This window comes from Brassica rapa, chromosome A08 (genome assembly GCF_000309985.2).
Source record: "Brassica rapa cultivar Chiifu-401-42 chromosome A08, CAAS_Brap_v3.01, whole genome shotgun sequence".
NCBI classification, from domain to species: domain Eukaryota; kingdom Viridiplantae; phylum Streptophyta; class Magnoliopsida; order Brassicales; family Brassicaceae; genus Brassica; species Brassica rapa.
The window spans coordinates 8257639-8278336 of record NC_024802.2 but is presented as its reverse complement, the minus strand read 5'-3'; the positions used below and the strand labels follow the sequence as shown (position 1 = coordinate 8278336).

Genomic DNA, 20698 nt, shown 5'->3' with positions numbered 1-20698 from the left:
AGTACGAAGATCTTACCGACGATGCCACAGACGAAGCTGTTAAAGACGAGTTTAATGAAAATAATGATGTTTCTAGTGATGACGAGAATGTTGATGTATCCGATTGATGTATTTGATTTTATGTAGTTTGTTTTATGAATAAGATAATGTGGGAGTTTGATTTATGAATAAGGTAATGTGAAAGTTTATTTTAATTATGAATATGGACTTGTGGTTTGGGGTTTGGAATATTTTATAAATAGGGTTTGAGGTGAAAGAATAGATTGAGGTTCAAGGGTAGATGGGTTTGGGGTTTGGAATATATGAAGTAGAAGATAAGGAAGATGGGGTTTGGGGTTTCGGATTTTAGGGATTTATACGTAATACTCGTTAATTCCTCGTAAGCCAAAATCGTCGTAAGGTTGTCGTAAGGCCACGAGGAGTTTACGACGAAATTAAAAAAAATAAAGAAAGCGGGGCACGCTAATTCCACGCAAGCCAAAATCGTCGTAAGGTTGTCGTAAGGCCACGAGGAGTTTACGACGAAATTAAAAAAAAATAAAGAAAGCGGGGCACGCTAATTCCACGTAAGACTCTCTGAGTGAATGAAAATAAGTAATTGTGGTTTGGAATGAAAATAAAGATAGGGTTTGGAATATATGAAGTAGAAGATAAGGAATATGGGGTTTGGGGTTTGGGGTTTCGGGTTTTAGGGATTTAAATGGAATACTCGTTAATTCCTCGTATGTTAACGTCGAACTTACGACGAATTCCTCGTAAATACCACGTAGGACAGATTCGTCGTAAATACCACGTAGGACAGATTCGTCGTAAATACCACGTAGGACAGATTCGTCGTAAATACCACGTAGGACAGATTCGTCGTAAATACCACGTAGGAGAGATTCGTCGTAAATACCACGTAAAGTAAATGATGAACGCGGCCCACTTTAATTCCACGTAGGACGGAATCGTCGTAAACACCTCGTAACCAAAATCGTCGTAAACACCTCGTACCGTAAAAACTAGAAAAAAAAAAAGAAGAAGAAATATACTGGATTTACATGTGGCAAGACTTCCAGCAATTATATTACTTAAGTCTCACCAACATAAATTCCAATATCTTCTTCTCTTCCTTTTTTTTCAAATTTTTATAATTTGAATAGGATTGGATTTGAGAGTATGAAGTGAGATAGGGTGTGATTTGGGAGTTTGGGTGTGGGTTGAGAAGGAGAGTTACGGGTATATTTATAGGGAAGCTTTCCTCGGTAATTCCACGTAAGCAAAATCGTCGTAACGTCCTCGTACCTAAAAAACACGGGCCTTTGTAATTCCTCGTAACTTCCTCGTATAATAAAACGCGGGCCTTTGTAATCTCTCGCTGTTTCGTCGTAAAAAAAAACACGGGCCTCTGTAATTCGTCGTAAAATTACGAGGAATTTGCGACGGAATGTAATCTTATATATACACCCCGAGCGCTCACTCTTTCTTTCCTCTCTACTTCCTCTCCACTTCCTCCCTGTTTCGTTGCAATGGTAAGCCTCTCTAATTCCTCTCTAATTTGGTTAGTTTAGGTAGATTAGGCGGTTAGTATAGGGAATTTAGATAAGTTTACGGATCTTATGTTATTTAGTGTTGATTAGGTGGATAATGTTGGAAAATATACTGTTGACGGAAATTTAAAAAATTAAATTTTTTTCTCAGGTTCGAAAAGGTAGACTTACTGCCCATTACAGAGAGATGTTCGGTGAGCCAGGTAGTCACCAACCGACGACTCACATGCCGAGGCGGATGTAACGGCGAGGAGTGATGAATTCTACCGGGCGATTAACGACCCTTAGTTCTTTTTAATTTCGGTTCTTGTATTATGAATTCAAAACTTATTTATATATAAAATATTTTGGTTTTGATTTTTTTAGAATTTTAATTTTATTAATAATTTAAATAATTTTTTTAATTATAATTTTTTTTATTTCTGTAAAATAACGAAACGAAGTAATTTCGTAGCTATTTTGCGACTTCTTTACGTGGAAGCTTAACGAGGTTTTTACGAGGAAATGTTTACAAGGAAATGACGTGGAAAATTCACGTGGTCTTTACGAGGAAAGCTATCAAGATATTTACGTTTACTTTACGAGTATTTACTTTCGAGTTATTTACGTGGCTTTAACGAGGAATGGCTTTCGAGGTATTTACGAGGAAATTTAGCGACGTCCTTACGTGGAAGCTTTACGTGGTCTTTACGACGAAATATTCTTCTTCGCTTTTACGACGAAATTATTTCCTCGCTACGCTACGACGAATTAGCGAGGATATATGCGTTACGACAAACGTATAACGACGAAACGGGTTTCCTCGCTAATTCCTCGTAACACTGCTTTTACGACGAAATCACGAGGAAAACTGCCCTCGTAAAACTTGTGTTTTCTTGTAGTGTCCCCACATATTGTGGAGAACCATAATGCATATGGCATAAACAAGTGTTACGTTGATGGGGCATGGATGAAACAAGATTCTTACACGGGGCACACCTTGATTATTGTCCCACACAAGAACATATATAGGATTTCATGACAAAAACTGTTAATTTGGAGGTATTTTAGAACCTGAGATTGCGTATGAGAGTACTTTTGAAGGATGAGTAAATTGGAAAGAGTGATTCCAGTTTAGGGAAGGAATTGAAGAATAATGGTTAAGTGTAGTTGTGTCCAAACAAAAGTACTTAGTCTTAATTAGTTTGTTTTAGTCGTCCTTAATTGTAGGAGTTTGATTTGGTAGTAGATGTTAAGATATTTGAGGAGTCTGCTTAGGAGTTCTAGCTATTTTACAAGGCCTATTTAAGAAAGCATTTGATATTAAAAATGCAGACATTTAGATATGTTGTTCTCTTGTCCCTAAAGCTTGAGTTTCAACAACACTATTTATAACTGATAATATGGTCTTTTACTTTATTTTATCTGTGAGGGCTTGGTTTTGTAAGTAATTTATGACAAAGTAACTGGAAGGAGCAGGCTTTGAGGTTTGCGACAATGTCCATTGTAGCTGGAACTGAGGCAGCTATGTAAGGAATATTTACTATATCTTTGCTTGTTTATATATTCATAGGATTTATTGTTAATTGAATTACTTGTGTCATTTTTTTTGTTCTTGGCTTGTGTGAATTGTTGTTTATCCTCTATTTGGTTAGGCTAGACTTCACTGTTATGTTGTTCTGTATCATGCTTATAAGATGCAATTTCTTCCTTACTGAAAGCTGTCAAACTTCTAGGTTGTTCCTTGTTTGTCAACTTAGCGATACAAGTTGCAGGGATTTTTTTTTGTCGAATATGTTTGATGTTCATATTTTGCAAGATAATCTTTTTAGATTTTTACATTGTGCCTATTTTTGTTAATCATGTTGGCAGCATTAACATTCCAGGCATTTGAAGGCTGACACTTGAGGGTTATAGCTTGCGGGTTAATGCTGGTCCTGCTCCACCTAAGAGAGAGGAATTGCCGTGTCTATGGTCGTGTGATTATAGTGGGTAATGAAAGAAAACAAATGAGAAGTGCAATTGCATGGAAGTAATTTCTCAACTAAACTTGCTGAACATAATTTATTTCTGTGTTTCCTTCATCAACTAGAATAGAAATTCTCAATATTGTGTAACTTAATGAGATCAGTCTTCATGAACGTTTGAATTCCACTGAAATTAGTGACTGATTTAGTTTCTTATTTGATGTCTGTTTTTCCAGGACAAAAATCGCAGGTTTTACATATCATAATAGGCAAATATGTTCTCCAAAAGATTATCTTGAAGCTTGAAATGATAGTTTGTTATGATACTTTTCAGTTTGAACTTTTGCTATGTATGTGTTTTCACTTTTCAGGTACAATTTTTTACAACAAGATTGTTCACTTTTCTAATGCTTAAGAATTTATATTATGCTTAAATATTTGGAATTTATTGTTTATATGTTTTAACTGAAAACTATATATTGTCAAGAAAGATGATATATTAGAATAATTGTTGCAACATCTGAAATAATATATAGCCAAAATAGTATTTAGCTAATTTGTGGCCATATTTGCTACAAATATTCCAGAATAATTACTCATTAATTTATGTAGCCACCTAGAAAAGAAAAATCGGTAGCTAAAATTATCGCTAATGAGAAACATAACAAGCTCCAGCTATATCGTCGCTCGTAGCTATGGAACTTGAACTTGATCTTGCTAATTCATTGCTATTTGGCAACAGATTGGCTATATGGTCATAAATAGCGGTGGAGGTAAGGCCAGCAAATTTATTTGTGGGTTATCCATTTTCCGACTAGTTTTAGTGACAAATTGTGTTTGACAGCTACAAAATAAATCATTAACTATTTCAATAGATTCCTTTAGTTTTCTGAACAGATTTCAATTTTCAGTTTTTGAATCTTTATAGTTGTACATATATTCTTTTTGTGATGTTAATAAATTTAACATTTCATAAAAAAAAAAAAACTTTTAGTGAAGGGATAGTTTACATGTGTTATAGGTACCTAAGTTGGAAATGTTAAAAAAAAAGGTATCTAAGTTGGCTAGGGTTAAGTTTGGGCCAAAATATCCCCAAAAGTGTCTTTACCCCGATCCGGTATCTTGGTAGACCGAGGCATGCTGCTTCTTTACCAAGGTGATCTTCTCCTTGGGCTAATAATAATGCATGCTCCGGGTGAGGTGCATTTGGTTGAAATGAATGCCTTATTCCTGCACATTTTTCTTTTTAACCACAAACTCAAATGACTTGAAATCACTTGCATCTAACATATGATCAACATGCCTAATCACCACCAAAAAATATCCAAATGTGGGTCCTGTTGGGTATAAACTAAACCATGAGAATCCTATTGGTTAAAAGTAATATGCCAGACGCTATCCTACTGGCTAGAAGGAATTCGTAATTCCTATTGGACGGAAGGAAACTCATGCCTAAGGATAAAAGAAGTTCATGTAGATAAATGGAAATCTTATAATATCTAAAGATATATATGAATCTTTCTTCCAAGGGGTACACATGATTATATACTATAAATACAAGCTAGAAAACCTAAGAAGTGAGGTTAGCACATTTAACCTATTTTTACAAAAAAGCAAGCGGCTAAAACAAGTGTTCTTACTCTTATGTGTTGTACATTTTCTATTTCATCAATAAAAATTACTTTGATCTTCATCTCTTGTCTTTCGTAGTATCACCAAGAACTGACTTTATTTGACCCTACTAGTTTGTCGGTAAAGGAAGGAGAATAGCCGAAACTAATGATGATGAGTGTAATCAAAGATGATCAAAATGTGGCCATCACGACACACACCGACTTGAAATAACATTTTGAGCCCTTGAAAGCAAGCCTTAGAAATGTTCTCAGCTATAGAAATATGAAAATGCCACCACTTGCAACCAAGGGATCATCACGAAGGTGAAAGGTCCAAACCCTGGAGGAGAAAATGGAGAGATATTCCAGAAGGATAGAAGAAAGCACACAAAGTCTAGCCCAACTCGAGCCAGATAACGTGGCTCCTCAAGGAGAGAACTCTGCCTTAGAAGAAGCCCGTAACGGCTCAGAGGTTGAACTCGAGTTTGACCCATGCAAACACTAATACTCTTATAAATGGCCCAGGGAACGTCCTCCACTAGACTCCAATGGGAAAATAGAACAAGCCGTAGATGGACAAACTCTGGATGCTAATCGTGCAACCCTACATATTTTTGAAGAGGACAAAGAAACGGCCATAGAAACACTTGAGGCAACAATGGCTCATAAATCAAACTGATATTTCCAACATGTTGCCCTTTGGGTTTGGAAACGACCGCCCATATGTGATTCTTAGGTAGAAAGTTCATTTCTTCACCCATTCCTATTTTCAGTTATACCCAATTGACATCCCTCAAGCATTTTTATAATTTGCAAGCTCGATAGAATCTACATCAACTGTGGTAATGAGAGCTTTAAAATCGAAGTAGCCCTCTCAACATAAGTATCTTCACTTAAGTATCTTTATATCAAACCTTCTTGGTGCTCTTACATCTTATCAATGCTCTGTATCGAGCAAAGCGATAGCTTTCTTCTATATTAAATCGATTAACTCTTGGTGTATCTGTTGCATCATCTTTAATGCTATGTCCCTCTTCTTCTTATGAATGATGGTTGCCTTGATCAACTGTGTGATCAGAGAGGGTTAGTTTTTCTTCCGAGTGGTCTACACCTAAAGTCATATCAGTTTCGCCCAAATATCAATGCCAATTATCAAATTCTCTGATTCTTCCTCAACATACGCTTATTTTCCTCTATGTAGCATTCCAGATCATTATGAGGCTGCTTTAAGAGTTGTTATATACTTGGAAAATAGTCAAGTACAAGATATTCTAAAATGTACTATCAATCCACTTACTCTTAGTGTGTGGTGTGATTCTTATTGGGGTGCATGCCCTATGACCCGACGGTCATTCAGTTGTTGGTTGACGGAGCGGAAATAACTGTTAGTCATTAATGCGAAAGTAACGTTGAAATCTGAGTATGCCTGTTATCTTAGCCTTTTTAAGTTTATTGAATTTTTATCTTAAGTCTATTGATTTTTTAGAGAATACCAGAAGTAAGAATTCAAGAGTTGTTTTAATGCAAAGCTCTAAATTTTATAAAATATCAATGCAAACTTAAGCTCTAAGTCCTAAAAGATTAAGATCTAACTTTCTATCCTAAAGTCTTATATTCTTTATCTCTACAATATTAAGAAAGTATTGTTTTATAAAAAAAATACTAATGATAGAAAAGGAAAATATAAAACCAACGCTCAATCAGATTATGATGTACGCTACATCATTGGTCCATTCAATGTGGGGTTCTCCATAATCGTGGAAGACAACAAAACAAGAATTCATTGGTAGAGAGAATCTTCATCGGTAGGTTCTCCAACCTTCAAAAGAGTTGACCAATTCCTCTACCCCGCTTCTTCCCCGAGGTATTTATCAAATGGTCTGCAAAGGCTGAATATAGGGACATGGCTGATACTGTCACTGAAATGTTTTGGTTACACAATCTTCTTCCAGATATGGTGTCCACTGTACAAGTGTTACACAATCTTCTTCCAGCCCGTAATAAACCCGAATCTAACATTAACGTCTTTGCATTCTGACAGTCTATCCGCAATTCATCTTGCTACAATCCAATATTTTATGCTCATATTAAACATGCTGATATGGGTTGTTATTTCATAGGGACAAACTCATTTGTGGTGCCACGATTACCAAGCATGTTTAGAATAATTTCAACTTGCGGATATATTGACTAAGGTATTGGGACACATAATTTGAATATTTTCTTCTCAAGCTGGATGTTAACATTCAAGTTCCACCTTGAGGGGATAGGGGATACTGGAACCTAGGCGGCAATGTTAAGATCAACTTTTTTACTTATAACCTAGGTCATGTGAATATCATTGTTTGAATAATTGTTTACAAGAATCTGCCTCGTGAGCTAAAAAATACAATAATATTTTACCACTTTAGGATTCTTGACATGAAATGTGAAGCCTAAGATCGGCTGGCTTACCTAGCCTAAATGCTACCTGAAAATCTGAGGATGTCCATGTCAGTGGTGAATAAGAAAAACGACACAAGTGTTATAGAATTTAAGACCTGGATTAGAAGGAAAAATCGGTGTTTTCTTGTTGATAACTTTCTTAAGACACTGCCTGAGAGGATCACTTAGTTGTATGAATTTCTGACATAACGCATCATGCATGTGTGAGAAATTTCGGAAACGGACGATGCTATGCGTTTAATACGACTGACATAGTGATTACACAGGGGAAAATAAAAAGCTAGCGAGTTATAGAACTCCCACAGACTTAAATCAGCATAAAACAAAACCTCAATTTTAAGTATTAGGCATCTCCAACCCCACTCTATTAAAATATAGTTTAGAGTAAAAATACTTCAATGATACTCTATTTTTTACTCTATAATAGTGTAAACCTAATTTTTACTCTATATATAGAGTGATTTTTTATTTTTTGTTCATCATTCTATTTTTCACTCTAAAATAGAGTATTATTAGAGCAATATCCAACTCTTTTTTTTTGTCACTGAGCAATATCCAACTCTATCATAGAGTTATTCTATTTTAGAAGAAAAAATAGAGTAAACCATTGGTTAGTAAACTTTTTTTTTTTTTGAAGGGATATTTTCGTTTTTTTTTTTCTTTAATGGTTTCTTCAATTTAGAGAGGCTTGAAGCATTTCAAAGCTGTAGAAAATATGTTTTATGACATGATCACTAAAGGGTGGAAACAAAAGAAACAATCAACCAAGTAAATCACTTTTCCTAAAGCTATCTAGACCTTATATGCAGATACCAGGGTTTAGGGGGTTTGTAAATTCAGTTAAATTTTGGCAATCTATCAAGTTTGAGTTTAATAAAAACATTTACGAAAGAAAGAAGTTCCATGGATATCCAGAAACTTTGTAACAAAAGACGAATATTCTGCCTATTAAAGGAGTTTGAAATAGATAATACACACAAAACAAGCTAAACCCACATGTCCTCTTCAATTTCTTCAATGTACCCAACCCAAAAAAATTAAATATATGCTCAATTCACATCGAAGAACAACGAAGAGGGATAGTTGAGTCTTGTCTAGCTAGATGGCTCTGATCTTCTTGCCTTTTTCAAGTGCGTGCAAAGTCCAGGCTCGGTTGGCTGCAATGGTGTCTGAGCATCTGGGGATACCAATGCGAGTGGGTTAGCTGAAAAGAAGCAAAACAACCCAGATGTTGAAAACTTGTACAAGCAAAGTTCTTAAGTACATTTCCTAAGACTATCACAAAAATCAAGATGAAGCTGCTGAAGAGAACTAAGTGGTTTGTAAAGTTTTCCAACTCATACAAGTAGTGATATTTGCATGAAAAATATATAAAAAAAAAAGAACAAAATAAAGGATGTGGGTTTTCCGATATTTCCTTATAAAAACTCTCAACAAAACAGTTGGATACAGAACAAGTCAGGTGAGGGGGAACATACCTTCAATAGCTACAGGGGCGTCGCTTGGTTCCATTGGCCGAGCTGGGCGCTTCCTTACATAGTTCTCCCGCAGAGGTTTGGGGATTTGGAACGAAAACTGGGAAAGCTTCACTCCTTGGGTTATGTATTCCGGGTTCTCATTCAAGTACCTGCAAGCCAGTAATGAGCTTGTTACTAGGGTGTTACTAACAACAAAACAAAATTGGTAATCAATCATAAATAAAGCTGTCACAAAACTAACTTTTGGACCTCCACATTCGATCGAAGCTTCTTTCCTGAAGGAGTAACATAATATCTGAAAACAAAAAAAAAAACAAAAAGAATTACAAAGAGTAACATATAAACGACAAGAGAGGAGGAGGGGGAAAGAAACGTACACATCAGCAAATTTGGTACCACCTTCACCTCTAATCCTGAGTTGGCGTTGCCAGCCAGCGGGTGGGCGAGATATACTAGGCCTATCGATAGCCCAGACACGGGTTCCATCTTGAGAGATATCTTCAGCAACATCACAAGTCACATTCGCCTTCCACTCGCAAGCTGTTTCGCAGTAGAACGGCTTTTCGAGAATCTGTTCCCTAATCTCTTCATACTTCTCCATCGAAGGCATCAGCCTCCATTTCAAACAAGTTGCGCACTGGACCGTAAAAGCCCCAATGGAAGGACACTGTGTTTTGTGCGAAGATGTCTGAGACTGGTTAGGTTCTGCTCCTTCTTCTTCGGTTTCATTCCCCCTGGGGTCATACAGAACCAACTGATTCTCGCTCACAGAGGAAGGGGCAACATTTCCTTCCTTGTTTACACTGTTTGATTCATTCCCATGGCACGATTGCGACGACATACTCAATACAGAACCACCTCCTGTAATAAAATGATAAAAAAAAAAGAGTTCGCATCATGTAAGCAAGAAACACACTGAAAATATAGAATCAGCTCATTCGTTACGAGTTAAACCCTAAAATGAACAGATTCATTCAAAATGATTTTGACATCAACCCCATATAAATGGAATCAACAAGAGAGGACGAGATCCCTACACATATCATCTAAAGATTAAATGTTCAAGGAGAAGGAGAAGAAGGATCATTACACGAAGAGAAGATGGGTTTCGGAGAGAATCCGCTAAGGCTCCCTCTACAGATTTTGATAATCCGACAATCTCAGGGAACCAATTCGAACAAGAGCTTTTAGATTTGTTGGGTGCTGTTGTCGAGACATATAAATAAAAAGAGAGAGAGATATAAAATGATTTAATTCCCTTTTTGCATAAATATGTTAGCATAAAAAGACATGTTTTAGTCAAATCTTTGAGGATATTTTACCTGTTTAAGAAAGATATTTTACATATTTCACCTGTTTTAGTCAATATCTTTGATGATATTTTACCTTTTTTACATATATGTTTCTTGCAAGCTCATTGTGTAAAACTTGCATTTCACCATTATCTCTTATGAAATATAAATAAAATATATGTAAAAAGGGAATTAAAATATTTAGTCAAAATTTTAATATTTTAATACCCTTTCTACATATATTTTATTAATAAAATAGTGTGACAAATATTTTAATTCCCTTTCTACATATATTTTATTTATAAAATAGTGTAACAAATATTTTAATTCCCTTTCTACATATATTTTATTTATATTTTATAAGAGATAATTTTATTATATTTTCACATGGATGTTGAGTAACCATTGCTATAAGGGCCGGTCCAGAAGACAAGTAATCCAAAACATCGATTGCTCGACTTCTAGTTGGGCCGGCCTAGAGGATAATTCATCCAAAAAATCGATTATATCATTAAATTTAAATGGACATACAGTAAAACTTATATAAATTAATACTCGATAAATTAATAATCTTTATAAATTAATAAATTATGCCGGTCCCAATTTGGACCGGTTCAAAATTTGATATATATATTGATAAAATAATAAGATAATAATTTTTAGAAAATTTTATATAATATATGGTTCCATTAAAATTATAAATTAATCATTTATATGTATACATATTTTCTTAACACTTAATATATTTTTTATTAGATTTAGTAATATTATATCTAAAACTACATTTAAGTTATATGCAATATATATTATATACACTAAATAATATAATAAAATTAAAATAAATGTGAAATTTCAAAAAAATAACAATTAATATTTATACAGTAAAATCAAATATTTTTCTTATCATAGAATAAATATATCTTAAAATAAAAATCTAAATTAAGGAAACTTTTGTAAATTAATATCTCTATAAATTAATAAAATTCAAAGTCCCAACATTATTAATTTATAAAGGTTCTACTGAATTTTAGTTTTATTTTTTTATTAATATTTACAAATAAATAAAATTGATTAAGTTTTAGTTAAAATAATATATATTGGACATTTTTAGTTATGATAATTTGAATTCACGATGTTTGAATTTGATGTTTTTTAAATGATATGCATTCAAACATACCTACTGATGATATGTTTATGGAACTAAATTTTTTATGAGGATCAATACCAAAAAGTTAGAAATCCTATTAAAATATATATTTTTTTGTAAATGGATGATTGTTTTTTGTCACTATCTAACATACATAAATTGTTAAGTGTCTCATGTTGAATATTTTAATATCTATAACCATATGTAAAAGGAGTTTTTCTAAGTTAAAACTAATAAATAGTTATTTGTGGTATAACATGTTACACAAGGGATTACATGGAGTAGATTAATTTTCTTGTAAACAAAAGATTGCTATGGTTAATTTTTTTATTACATTAGTTTAATGAATGGTTTTGCAAGGACAATTGCAAAAAAAAGATATATATATATATATATAATTTATTGTTTAAAGTTTATTATTTTTTATAAACAGTTGATGTGATTCGATTGTTTTATTCAAATTCCAGTTACTTTTATATTAGTGGTTCTATAATTTAGATAAATATATTAAAGGGCATAGTTTTAAATTGGATTAGGGCATTGTAAAACGTTAAGCCGGCACTGACTAGTAGCTTGTGTTTAAGTTTTTTTTTTCTTTCTGAAATCTCTCATTGTGGAACATCTTTCCGGAAATGGATCAAGTTTCATTTTGGGAACGATTTGGTTTTTATATTGTGTTTCTGCAATGGTGATATTGGATGGGAACTGTCAAGCCTGACTATATATTGATTTGTTCTTTGCAGCCCATACCTCGTTCAACTGTATCTTAACTAAAATTAACTTGAAACAAAATTGATAAAATCAACATAATAGAAAAACCTATATAACTATGAGAATTAGTGTCGTGTTATGTTAATGGTATCTGAAGTCTGTCTGCTATTGTTCAAACGAAAACACCTAATACACCTTATTTCGAAACAAACCAGCATAACTAAAGGGTAAAATCAATGATGCTTGTCCTTGCTAGTTTCTAGTGCAAAAATATTATTATTTTTTAATTCTTCTATAATGTAATCTTTTCCAAATCAATTTAAACAAAAGAAAGTGCTAAATTTACTGCAATATGGACTTTTTTCTGTAAATTTCTATTATGAATAATAGTGAATCGTAAATTTCAAACAATTAATTGATTTTGTTGAGTTGCTATTATTTTTACTGAAAATTGATACACAAAATGATGCATTTGTGATATAAATACTTAATGTATTTTTTTAATATGTGAGAAACAAACGAAAAAAATAGTATATTTGTGAAATGCAGAGAGTACTTTTTTGTTGGCTAAAACACAATAATTTGTTACCTGAACAATTATTATGGTAACTCATATTAGGTCAATCCCAGTGGAAACTGAAAGTTCCAAATCTATTTTAACAACGCTTGACAGATCTCAATTATTTTAGAAAATATTTAGCCAACTCATTCAAATAACTTAAATCTTATTCATATCTCATACTACAATGAACTCTTTTTTAACAAATCAGAATAAGAAACTAATTAAAAAAAATTGAAACCCTATTAACATACAAAATGTTTTTGATACTCCATGGATTGTTTTGAAGGATTTCAACGAGGTTATTTCTACAAAGGATCACTTTAGCTCTGCTTCTTTCTCTTCACATAGAGGCACACTTGACTTTAGGGATTGTCTTCAAAGGGATCTATTTGACCAATTCTTTTACTTGGTCAAACCGCCATATATATGAGAAACTAAGCAAAATTCTTACTAATGATGTTTGTTTCACAAAATTTTCGGAATCTACTAGGGTCTTTAGCTAGCCCGGAATTTCAGATCACAGAACATGTTGTGTGTTTTTGGATCAGCTAAACAATAAACAAAAAGGCCTCTCAAGTTTTATGTGCATCTAAACAACCGCCTTGGTTTTTCAGAACTGATAAGTGGTTGCTGAAGGACATTCCTTTCTTTGGTTCAAAACAGTTAAGAATCTAAAGAAGCTGAAGAGCCATCTGCCAATAGGTTTCTCTGTCTTCTCCCTCACCCCAGGCTGTTGAGGCTGAGGCGACAATAAGAGGTAAATGGCTAATCCTTGCAAAGGCTGAAGACTCTTTCCTACAAAAACACTCAAGGATTCAGTGGACGGTTGATGGTGATGTAAATACTGCATTTTACCACATGACAATTATTGTTGATCAAAATCAAATAACTCTATTAACTTTTGTAAATTAATATCTCTATAAATTAATAAAAATTCAAAGTCCCAACATTATAAATTTATAGAAGTTCTACTGAATTTTAATTTTATTTTTTTATTAATATTTACAAATAAATAAAATTGAGAGAGAGAGAGAGAGAGAGAGAGAGAGAGAGAGAGAGAGAGAGAGAGAGAGAGAGAGAGAGAGAGAGAGAGAGAGAGAGAGAGAGAGAGAGAGAGAGAGAGAGAGAGAGAGAGAGAGAGAGAGAGAGAGAGAGAGAGAGAGAGAGAGAGAGAGAGAGAGAGAGAGAGTTGTGTTGAATGACACATGTATGGATCAAGAGCATATACCAGAGGCTAAGGAAGCTCCAATGAAATGGTCCAAGAACATGAGACTTAATTATAGAAGGGTTAAACAAGGTAATAGACCTGCCTAACTACAATGCCAAGTTGGAGATGCTTTCATAATCCCACCTGGAGTCAGTAAGCTCTAAGAAAACTCCAGTGCAATCGAGTTAGGGGATGTTTGTTTCACCATATGTCATCTTCATCCAGATGATCCATTTATATGATCTATCCAGATTTTATGAGTCTGTTTGTTTGTATGTCTAGATGGTTCATCTAGATGAATCATCTAAATAGACTTATGTTTGTTTCTTTATTTTCATTTCCATCTTAATGAATTTAGTAAACAAATGACTAAAATATCCTTGTTTTGATTTATTGATTTTTTTATTTTTTTTTCATAATTAATTTTTCTTAATTGTCTAAAATATAAAAATAGTTTTGGAAGGAAATAAAATTTTTCAGTTTGAGCAGAAATTTGATTTTGCGAATTTAATGAGAAAACATGTTTTGCAATTTGACGGGAAAACGCATTTTTGGCGGGAAAACACATTTTTTGTTTTTGGCGGGAAAACATGTTTTTCATTTTTGGCGGAAAACACATATTTCTCTTTTTGGTACGAAAACTCGTTTTTCAGTTTTTTTGGTGGGAAAACATGTTGTTTAGTTTTTGGCGGGAAAACTTATTTTTCAGTTTTTGGCGGAAAAACGCATTTTTGCGTTTTGGCGAGAAAATATATTTTCCGTATATGGCAGGAAAACGTGTTTTTTTCGTTTTTGGCGGGAGAATACATTTTTTTATTTTGCGGGAAAACATATTTTTCTGTTTGGCGGGAAAACGTATTTTCGGTTCTGGCGTAAAAACGCGTTTTTCGTTTTTGGCGGTTTTGTCATTTCTGTGAATAACAAAATAATATTAGGTTTATGTTTGTAGTTTGTAAATCATATTAGGGGTATAATAGACATTATACCATTTTGACAGATTCATCTTCATCCAAATGTTCAAATTGGTTCAGCTGGATGAATTTTAAAATTAACCTAAATTTCTGAAACTCATTCAGATGAATCATTCAGATAAGTTACAATTTTACATCTAAGCAAACAAAACTTTCATCTTCGTCCAGATGATTCATCTATATGGTGAAATAAACATGCCTTACACTTAACATAAGATTTGTAAGATTGAGCATCAAAGATCCTCATCCTCGAAGTGAACAAGGTACACATATTTATTTCCAGGAAAATGTACCCAAAACATAATGAATACCTCATAGATTGCATTGGGATCTCAATACTCCGAAAACCACGTAAATAGTATTACATCACATACATGTTATGCTTACAGTTACACTACAAATAGCAATAACCGGTGTGATTGGTAAGAGCTGTAATTTTATTTTTTGGCTGTAAAAATATTGCTGTGACTTTTTTGGCTTTGGCTCTAAATTTTTAACTTTTAAAAATATTTCAATTTGGGCTGTAAAAATTTGTCTTTGCAGAGAAATTATAAAGACATAGATTTAAAGAAATGCTGTGAACTTAAAAAAAAAGACTGGGAGTTTAAAAAAAATATATAAATCAAAATTAGTGTAGATTTAGAGTTGTGCGTATAATTGTGGCTATGGAGAGCAACTACAGTAATAGACAACTTTTCCACTTATTTTACGACAACGATTGATTTAGGATTCAGGCATGATGGTAAACAAACATTCGTCTTCAGCGAGGATATAGATCTGTGATCGAGGCATCATCAACAGAATCAAGTGGGTCTTTTCTGGGTCTACTCTGAAAGAAAATACTTGGTTTCCTAGGCACGGGCAATGTCACAGTATTACTAGTGAGCATCAGAACAATGTTTGACAAGGTAGGACGATCTACAGGATCTTCTTGAATACACAAAAGACTAATATGGATACATCGAACAACTTCATTCCTTTGGCAATTATCTACGATAACTGGATCCAGGAGGTCAAGAGGTGTCCCATTAGTCCAAAGCCTCCACGCCTAGATTATTAATCTATCAATCAATACTTACAATCATGGTCAGGTAAATATAGAACTTGATTAGCTCAAAACTTACGTAAGAGACAAAGTTATGTATCCCATCGGTTGGGTAGAAGCTGCTATTCCTCTTGCCGCTTAGAATCTCAAGAACTAACACACCGAAGCTATACACATCAGACTTCATTGAGTATTGACCATGCATTGCATACTCGGGAGACATGTAACCACTGAAACTCACAACAAAAACTAAGTCTCCAAAATAAAAAAAAAAACAAAAAAAAAAAACAAAAACATAATGTATGAGAAGTTAAGAAAAAGACTTACCAGGTACCAACTATTATGTTTGTGTTTTGTTGGGTTTGATCTAATCCAAAGATCCGAGCCATTCCAAAATCTGAAATTTTAGGATTCATATCCGTATCTAAGAGAATGTTACTTGCTTTGAGATCACGGTGTATGATTTTGAGTCGTGAATCTTGATGAAGATACAAAATCCCTCGAGCAACTCCACCTATAATATTGTATCGTCGAGTCCAATCAAGATGGACTTGCTTTTCAGGGTCTGTGCACAGCCATATATTACAGTTAGCTATAATGATATGCATCCCAAGACTCAAGAATCATTGAAACAAAGTATTAAATGAAACTAACCAAAGAGAACGCAATCAAGGCTTTTATTCGGCACATACTCGTAGACTAGTACTCTTTCTTCTCCTTGTAGACAAAATCCGAGAAGTTTAACCAGATTCCTGTGCTGTAGCTTTGCAACAAGGACAACCTCATTCTTGAACTCTGCTTCGCCTTGTCCTGATGACTTTGACAGTTTCTTCACCGCAACATCAGTCCCATCCAATAGTGTACCCTACCGTTTTCATCAGCATCATCCCATTATCTAAACGTGCTGGCACAAAATTTGAAGACAAAACACAACTTAAGGCAGTTAAGGAGCAAATATTACCTTGTATACCTCACCAAATCCACCTTGACCAATCTTATTATTCTCTGAAAAATCAGCTGTTGCAGTTTGAATTGATCTATAGTCTATTTGTAGTGAGTCTGCGGTTGTTATATTATCTCCTGTTGCACAGTGAAACTCTTAGATGCAAGAAAAAGATGCTGAGGATTGATACCACTGAAAGTTCAAACCCAAAAAAGAATGTTAATACTAGAAATATTTACCATCGAGTGCATATGATATGTGATAAGCCTTATTTGACCCCTTTGCAAGGAAACAATAACCAGCTATGAAAAGCAGAACAGCCACCATAATAGCCACAACAATGGCTACCACTAACCCAGTTGAACTCCCACCTTTCTCTGCTTTCCAAACAACAATGTAGATCAATAACAAATAAAAATGAGGTGGAAACTTATATCACTTGCACTTTCGATTGGTATCAAAGTGGGCATCTGTAGAAAGTTTAACTCAATACACATGTGAGGACCCTGGAGAAAGAGATGGATGATATAGTACGATTGATGGGTTCGCTTCAAAAAAATCTTAAGTTGACACTGAAACTATAGATATTGGAAGGTGTATATGAAGGCAATCATTCAAGGTATCGATGAAGATGATAATGTAGCACGTGAAGTTGAGAGAGAGAAATGTCAATAAGATATTTGGAGAGTTTAATCGAAGAAAACGTGCAACTATAGATATGTTTAGAAAATATTTAGTTTATGATGTATTCCTTTAATTTTGGAGAATTTTTTTTTCTTTTATACCTAGATGAATGTAATATTGCATTTATGAGCTTATGGGATCATAGATATAAGATATAAAGGAGGCGTGTATTGCTAAGGTTAGCCGAAAATATTGAAAAAGTAGTTGTTGCTTTCTTATAGATAGTAAAAATACAAGTGAATTACTTGTTGGAACACAAGTTTGGTTGTTAAACGAAACATGCTTACAAGATTTGGTGTTAAAAGTTAAGTTAGAGATCGTTTGGTCACAAGCTACTGTGTGTCCCTAGCCGGTGTGTAAACTCAAGTAAGGGTGTTGTAAACATCTTCAAAATTCCTAATAAAAATAAAAATTAGCGTGCTGAGGTTTGGTAATTTTGTGTTTCATCAACGAATAACAATGGAAAGGACGAAACTGTGTACATTAATTTCTGAAACATGAATAAACAGAGGAAGAAGACAAAGCTCTGACCAGGTTGCGGAGGAGTAGAAAGCAGCTGTGGTGGTGGTGATGGTTTTATAGTGGCTGATTCATTGTAAAACAGGTAAAGCTCGTATCTTGCGGAACAGCTAGGCACAACAAATCTTTCTCCAGTTCTGTCAATGGATAACTGATTGATGCTCTGTTGCAGGCAACTCAAACAGTCTTCTCTGGACAGATCTGGAGTGCACTGAACCAACCCGTACAAAGTCTGGGATGCAGTCCAATTGGCTTTTCTCGCATCGAATTTTCTGGAACTGCTCGCGGCTTCAACGGCGGCTGGGTTCAGCGTCGACAAGACCAAATCTCTGAACCTGTCTTTTTGGTTAGATGTAACATTTTTGGTGTTCTTTAACACTAGAGATCCCTCGGTGTTTACGGTCGAGAGAATATTTCGGTTAGAGTATCTGACCATGCACTGATCGTAATAGAGCACGACATTTTCCTCCTCGGGACACCGATCTAAGGTGTCTTTGACGACAAAGGCTACGCAGTTACGGCAAACTTCCGCCGAGACATCTCCCCGGCAAAGGAAAAGTCCGTTGACCATGTCCGGGTCTTCCCCGGCGGTGGCGTTTTGGAACCCTGTGGAGTAGGAGGCGTTTTGGGAAGAGAGAGAAGACAGGACGGTTCTAAGATTGGTGAAGTAGGTGCTGCGGCTGGAATAAGTTGCCGTGTCTGGACAGTTGTATCCCAGGTAAGTGGGATCTTGAGCAGAAGCTCTGAGGAACAAGAAAAGAAAAAGGAAAATCAAAGAGGCGCAAGAAGACATGATTCGGGTGTCTTCGATTTGCGTTTGTGGAAAATTCATATGAAATAAAAGTTGATATTGGCGCGAAACCGATAATGGGGGTTGTGGCGAGTTACGACGCGTTGACGCGTGACTATAAGAAAGTCAAGGTCCTGAGTAAACGCGACCAACTTTTCTTAAGCTACCAAGAGGAAAAAGACAACTGAAAAACCTAGTCATGTTATTACCACTAGATTATTCACCCCGCCCTGCACGCTACGTGGTTATTTATAATAATAACTAGAAAATTCCATACTCCAAATAAATTTTATTAAACTTTTAAATATTCAGTTTAATTCAAACTAATTATTTCACTCATTTTTATAACATTTACTTTTAAATCTATGCTTATTTTAATACTAAAACTACAATTTTTAAACCAAAATATTAGTAACTTTTATAAATTAATATTAATACCAAAATATTTATAAATTAATTTTTCTTATTTCTTAATTTTTTTATTTCCTTATAATTTTAGGGAAATTGCCACAAATAACACATTCATAGTACCACTTTTCACGTTTACACTAATTACTTTTATCCTCAATTTTAATGAAATGTAAAAAACATTTATATTTATAGGGTTAACTAATTTAAACTTATGGTTTAGAGTTGAAGGGTGGAGTAGGATTTTTAGAATAAAAAATTTAAGATTATAATAAATATTTAAATAAGTACTTAAAAAATATAAAAATAAAATAAAATAATAGTTTCAAACATAATTTTTCGATTTTTAAAAAGAAATTTGGAAAAAAAATAAAAAATAAATAGAAAAAGTTCAAATTTGAAAAAGTATAATTCTAAAATATAAAAAATATATTTTATTTTTATTTTTTAATTTTAATTATTTTATTTATTTATTTAAATAATAATTTATTATATATATAGATAACAAGGGTCTAAGAGTGTATTGCCACTTAATAAAAAAATATTTTTGAAAATGTCTCTTTAGTGGTGGTAAAGATGAAAAGTGGTACCTTGAAAGTGATAAACATAAAATTTCTCCATTATTTTATATTCTTTAAAATAATTAGTTCTAGCTATTTCTTTATTTATATTTATACATATAATTATATTATTTATAAAATATAAATTTTACTCCCTAAATATTATATAGATGGTTCGATGCATAAAATCTGCTTGTACACTATTGTGATTATTTTCATCATACATTTTAGCTAGGGCAATTCTCATAAATAGACAATTTTCAAATTTTGGTCACAAAAATACACCACAAGGAAGAAAGTGACCCAAAATGTTCCATTTAATAGGTAAAAAGACCCTAATACCCTAGATATATAAAAATAATAAAAAGAAATTAAAAAATTAAAAAAAAACATAAAAATTAAAAAAAAAATTAACTTTTTTATAGTTTTAGATCATATGTTTTCAAATTTGAATTTTTTATAAACTTTTTTTTTTAATTTTGTTTTTTTTTTTAATTTTTTTTTCAAATTTTCTTTTTGTAATTCGAAAATAATTTTTGAAACTATTTTTAAAATTTTTATTTTCAAATTTTAAATATTTATTTTTTATTTTATAAAATTTTAAACCTCAATCCCAAAACCAAACCCCTTAACTCTAAACCCTAAGGTTTGGATTAGTTAACCATAGGGATATAAATGTATATTTACTTCTTTAACGAAACATTTTGATCATTTTGATTCTTAGAATCTATATTTGTGGCCAAAACCATTTTAGTGCTATCCTTGGGTATTTTCCTTTTAGCTATATCTACTTTTATTAATAAATTAGGTTTGTATCAGCGCTACGCGCGGATTATGTATTTATA

General features: G+C 33.4%; 2 protein-coding genes and 1 long non-coding RNA gene across 6 annotated transcripts; 1 reads left to right on the top strand and 2 right to left on the bottom strand.

Moving 5' to 3' along the window:
* The first annotated feature begins 1905 nt into the window (after window positions 1-1905).
* On the top strand, window positions 1906-6508 carry LOC103833734. The gene is made up of 2 exons (XR_004449885.1): window positions 1906-3040; window positions 3384-6508. It is a non-coding gene; the product is annotated as an uncharacterized LOC103833734 (long non-coding RNA).
* Window positions 6509-8392: 1884 nt separating this feature from the next.
* Window positions 8393-10992, bottom strand: LOC103833733 (methyl-CpG-binding domain-containing protein 2). Of its 2 annotated transcripts, none has more exons than XM_009109803.3 (5): window positions 10105-10992; window positions 9392-9875; window positions 9256-9309; window positions 9015-9163; window positions 8393-8713 (listed from the first exon to the last, which is right to left on the bottom strand). In XM_009109803.3, the coding sequence occupies exons 2-5, from the start codon at window positions 9853-9855 to the stop codon at window positions 8631-8633; spliced, it is 750 nt and encodes a 249-aa protein (XP_009108051.1). In that variant the 5' UTR covers window positions 9856-9875; window positions 10105-10992; the 3' UTR covers window positions 8393-8630. The 2 variants fall into 2 exon arrangements, with proteins under 2 accessions (XP_009108051.1, XP_009108050.1); XM_009109802.3 differs by having other exon boundaries at window positions 8393-8740; window positions 10105-10974.
* A 4509-nt stretch (window positions 10993-15501) lies between these two features.
* LOC103833732 (cysteine-rich receptor-like protein kinase 10) lies at window positions 15502-19169 on the bottom strand. Of its 3 annotated transcripts, none has more exons than XM_009109799.2 (7): window positions 18108-19169; window positions 17132-17269; window positions 16911-17029; window positions 16604-16814; window positions 16277-16514; window positions 16029-16179; window positions 15502-15952 (listed from the first exon to the last, which is right to left on the bottom strand). In XM_009109799.2, exons 1-7 carry the CDS (start codon window positions 18925-18927, stop codon window positions 15665-15667), a joined length of 1965 nt encoding a protein of 654 aa, XP_009108047.1. In that variant the 5' UTR covers window positions 18928-19169; the 3' UTR covers window positions 15502-15664. The 3 variants fall into 3 exon arrangements, 2 of the variants coding, with proteins under 2 accessions (XP_009108047.1, XP_009108049.1); XR_004449846.1 differs by having other exon boundaries at window positions 15735-15952; window positions 16029-16198; XM_009109801.3 differs by having other exon boundaries at window positions 15735-16198.
* Between the last annotated feature and the right edge of the window lie 1529 nt (window positions 19170-20698).

What these genes read in the sequence shown, in the direction of transcription:
- LOC103833733 (XM_009109802.3), bottom strand. Translation starts at nt 9,855, where the DNA reads ATGTCGTCGCAATCGTGCCATGGGAATGAATCAAACAGTGTAAACAAG. An exon ending in TCGAATGTGGAGGTCCAAAA is followed by an intron (nt 9,164 to 9,255) that starts GTTAGTTTTGTG and finishes ACTGGCTTGCAG; the next exon opens with GTACTTGAATGAGAACCCGG. An exon ending in CGCCCCTGTAGCTATTGAAG is followed by an intron (nt 8,741 to 9,014) that starts GTATGTTCCCCC and finishes GCTTCTTTTCAG; the next exon opens with CTAACCCACTCGCATTGGTA.
- LOC103833732 (XM_009109799.2), bottom strand. Translation starts at nt 18,927, where the DNA reads ATGAATTTTCCACAAACGCAAATCGAAGACACCCGAATCATGTCTTCT. An exon ending in CATATCATATGCACTCGATG is followed by an intron (nt 17,030 to 17,131) that starts GTAAATATTTCT and finishes ACTGTGCAACAG; the next exon opens with GAGATAATATAACAACCGCA. An exon ending in GATTTGGTGAGGTATACAAG is followed by an intron (nt 16,815 to 16,910) that starts GTAATATTTGCT and finishes TGAAAACGGTAG; the next exon opens with GGTACACTATTGGATGGGAC.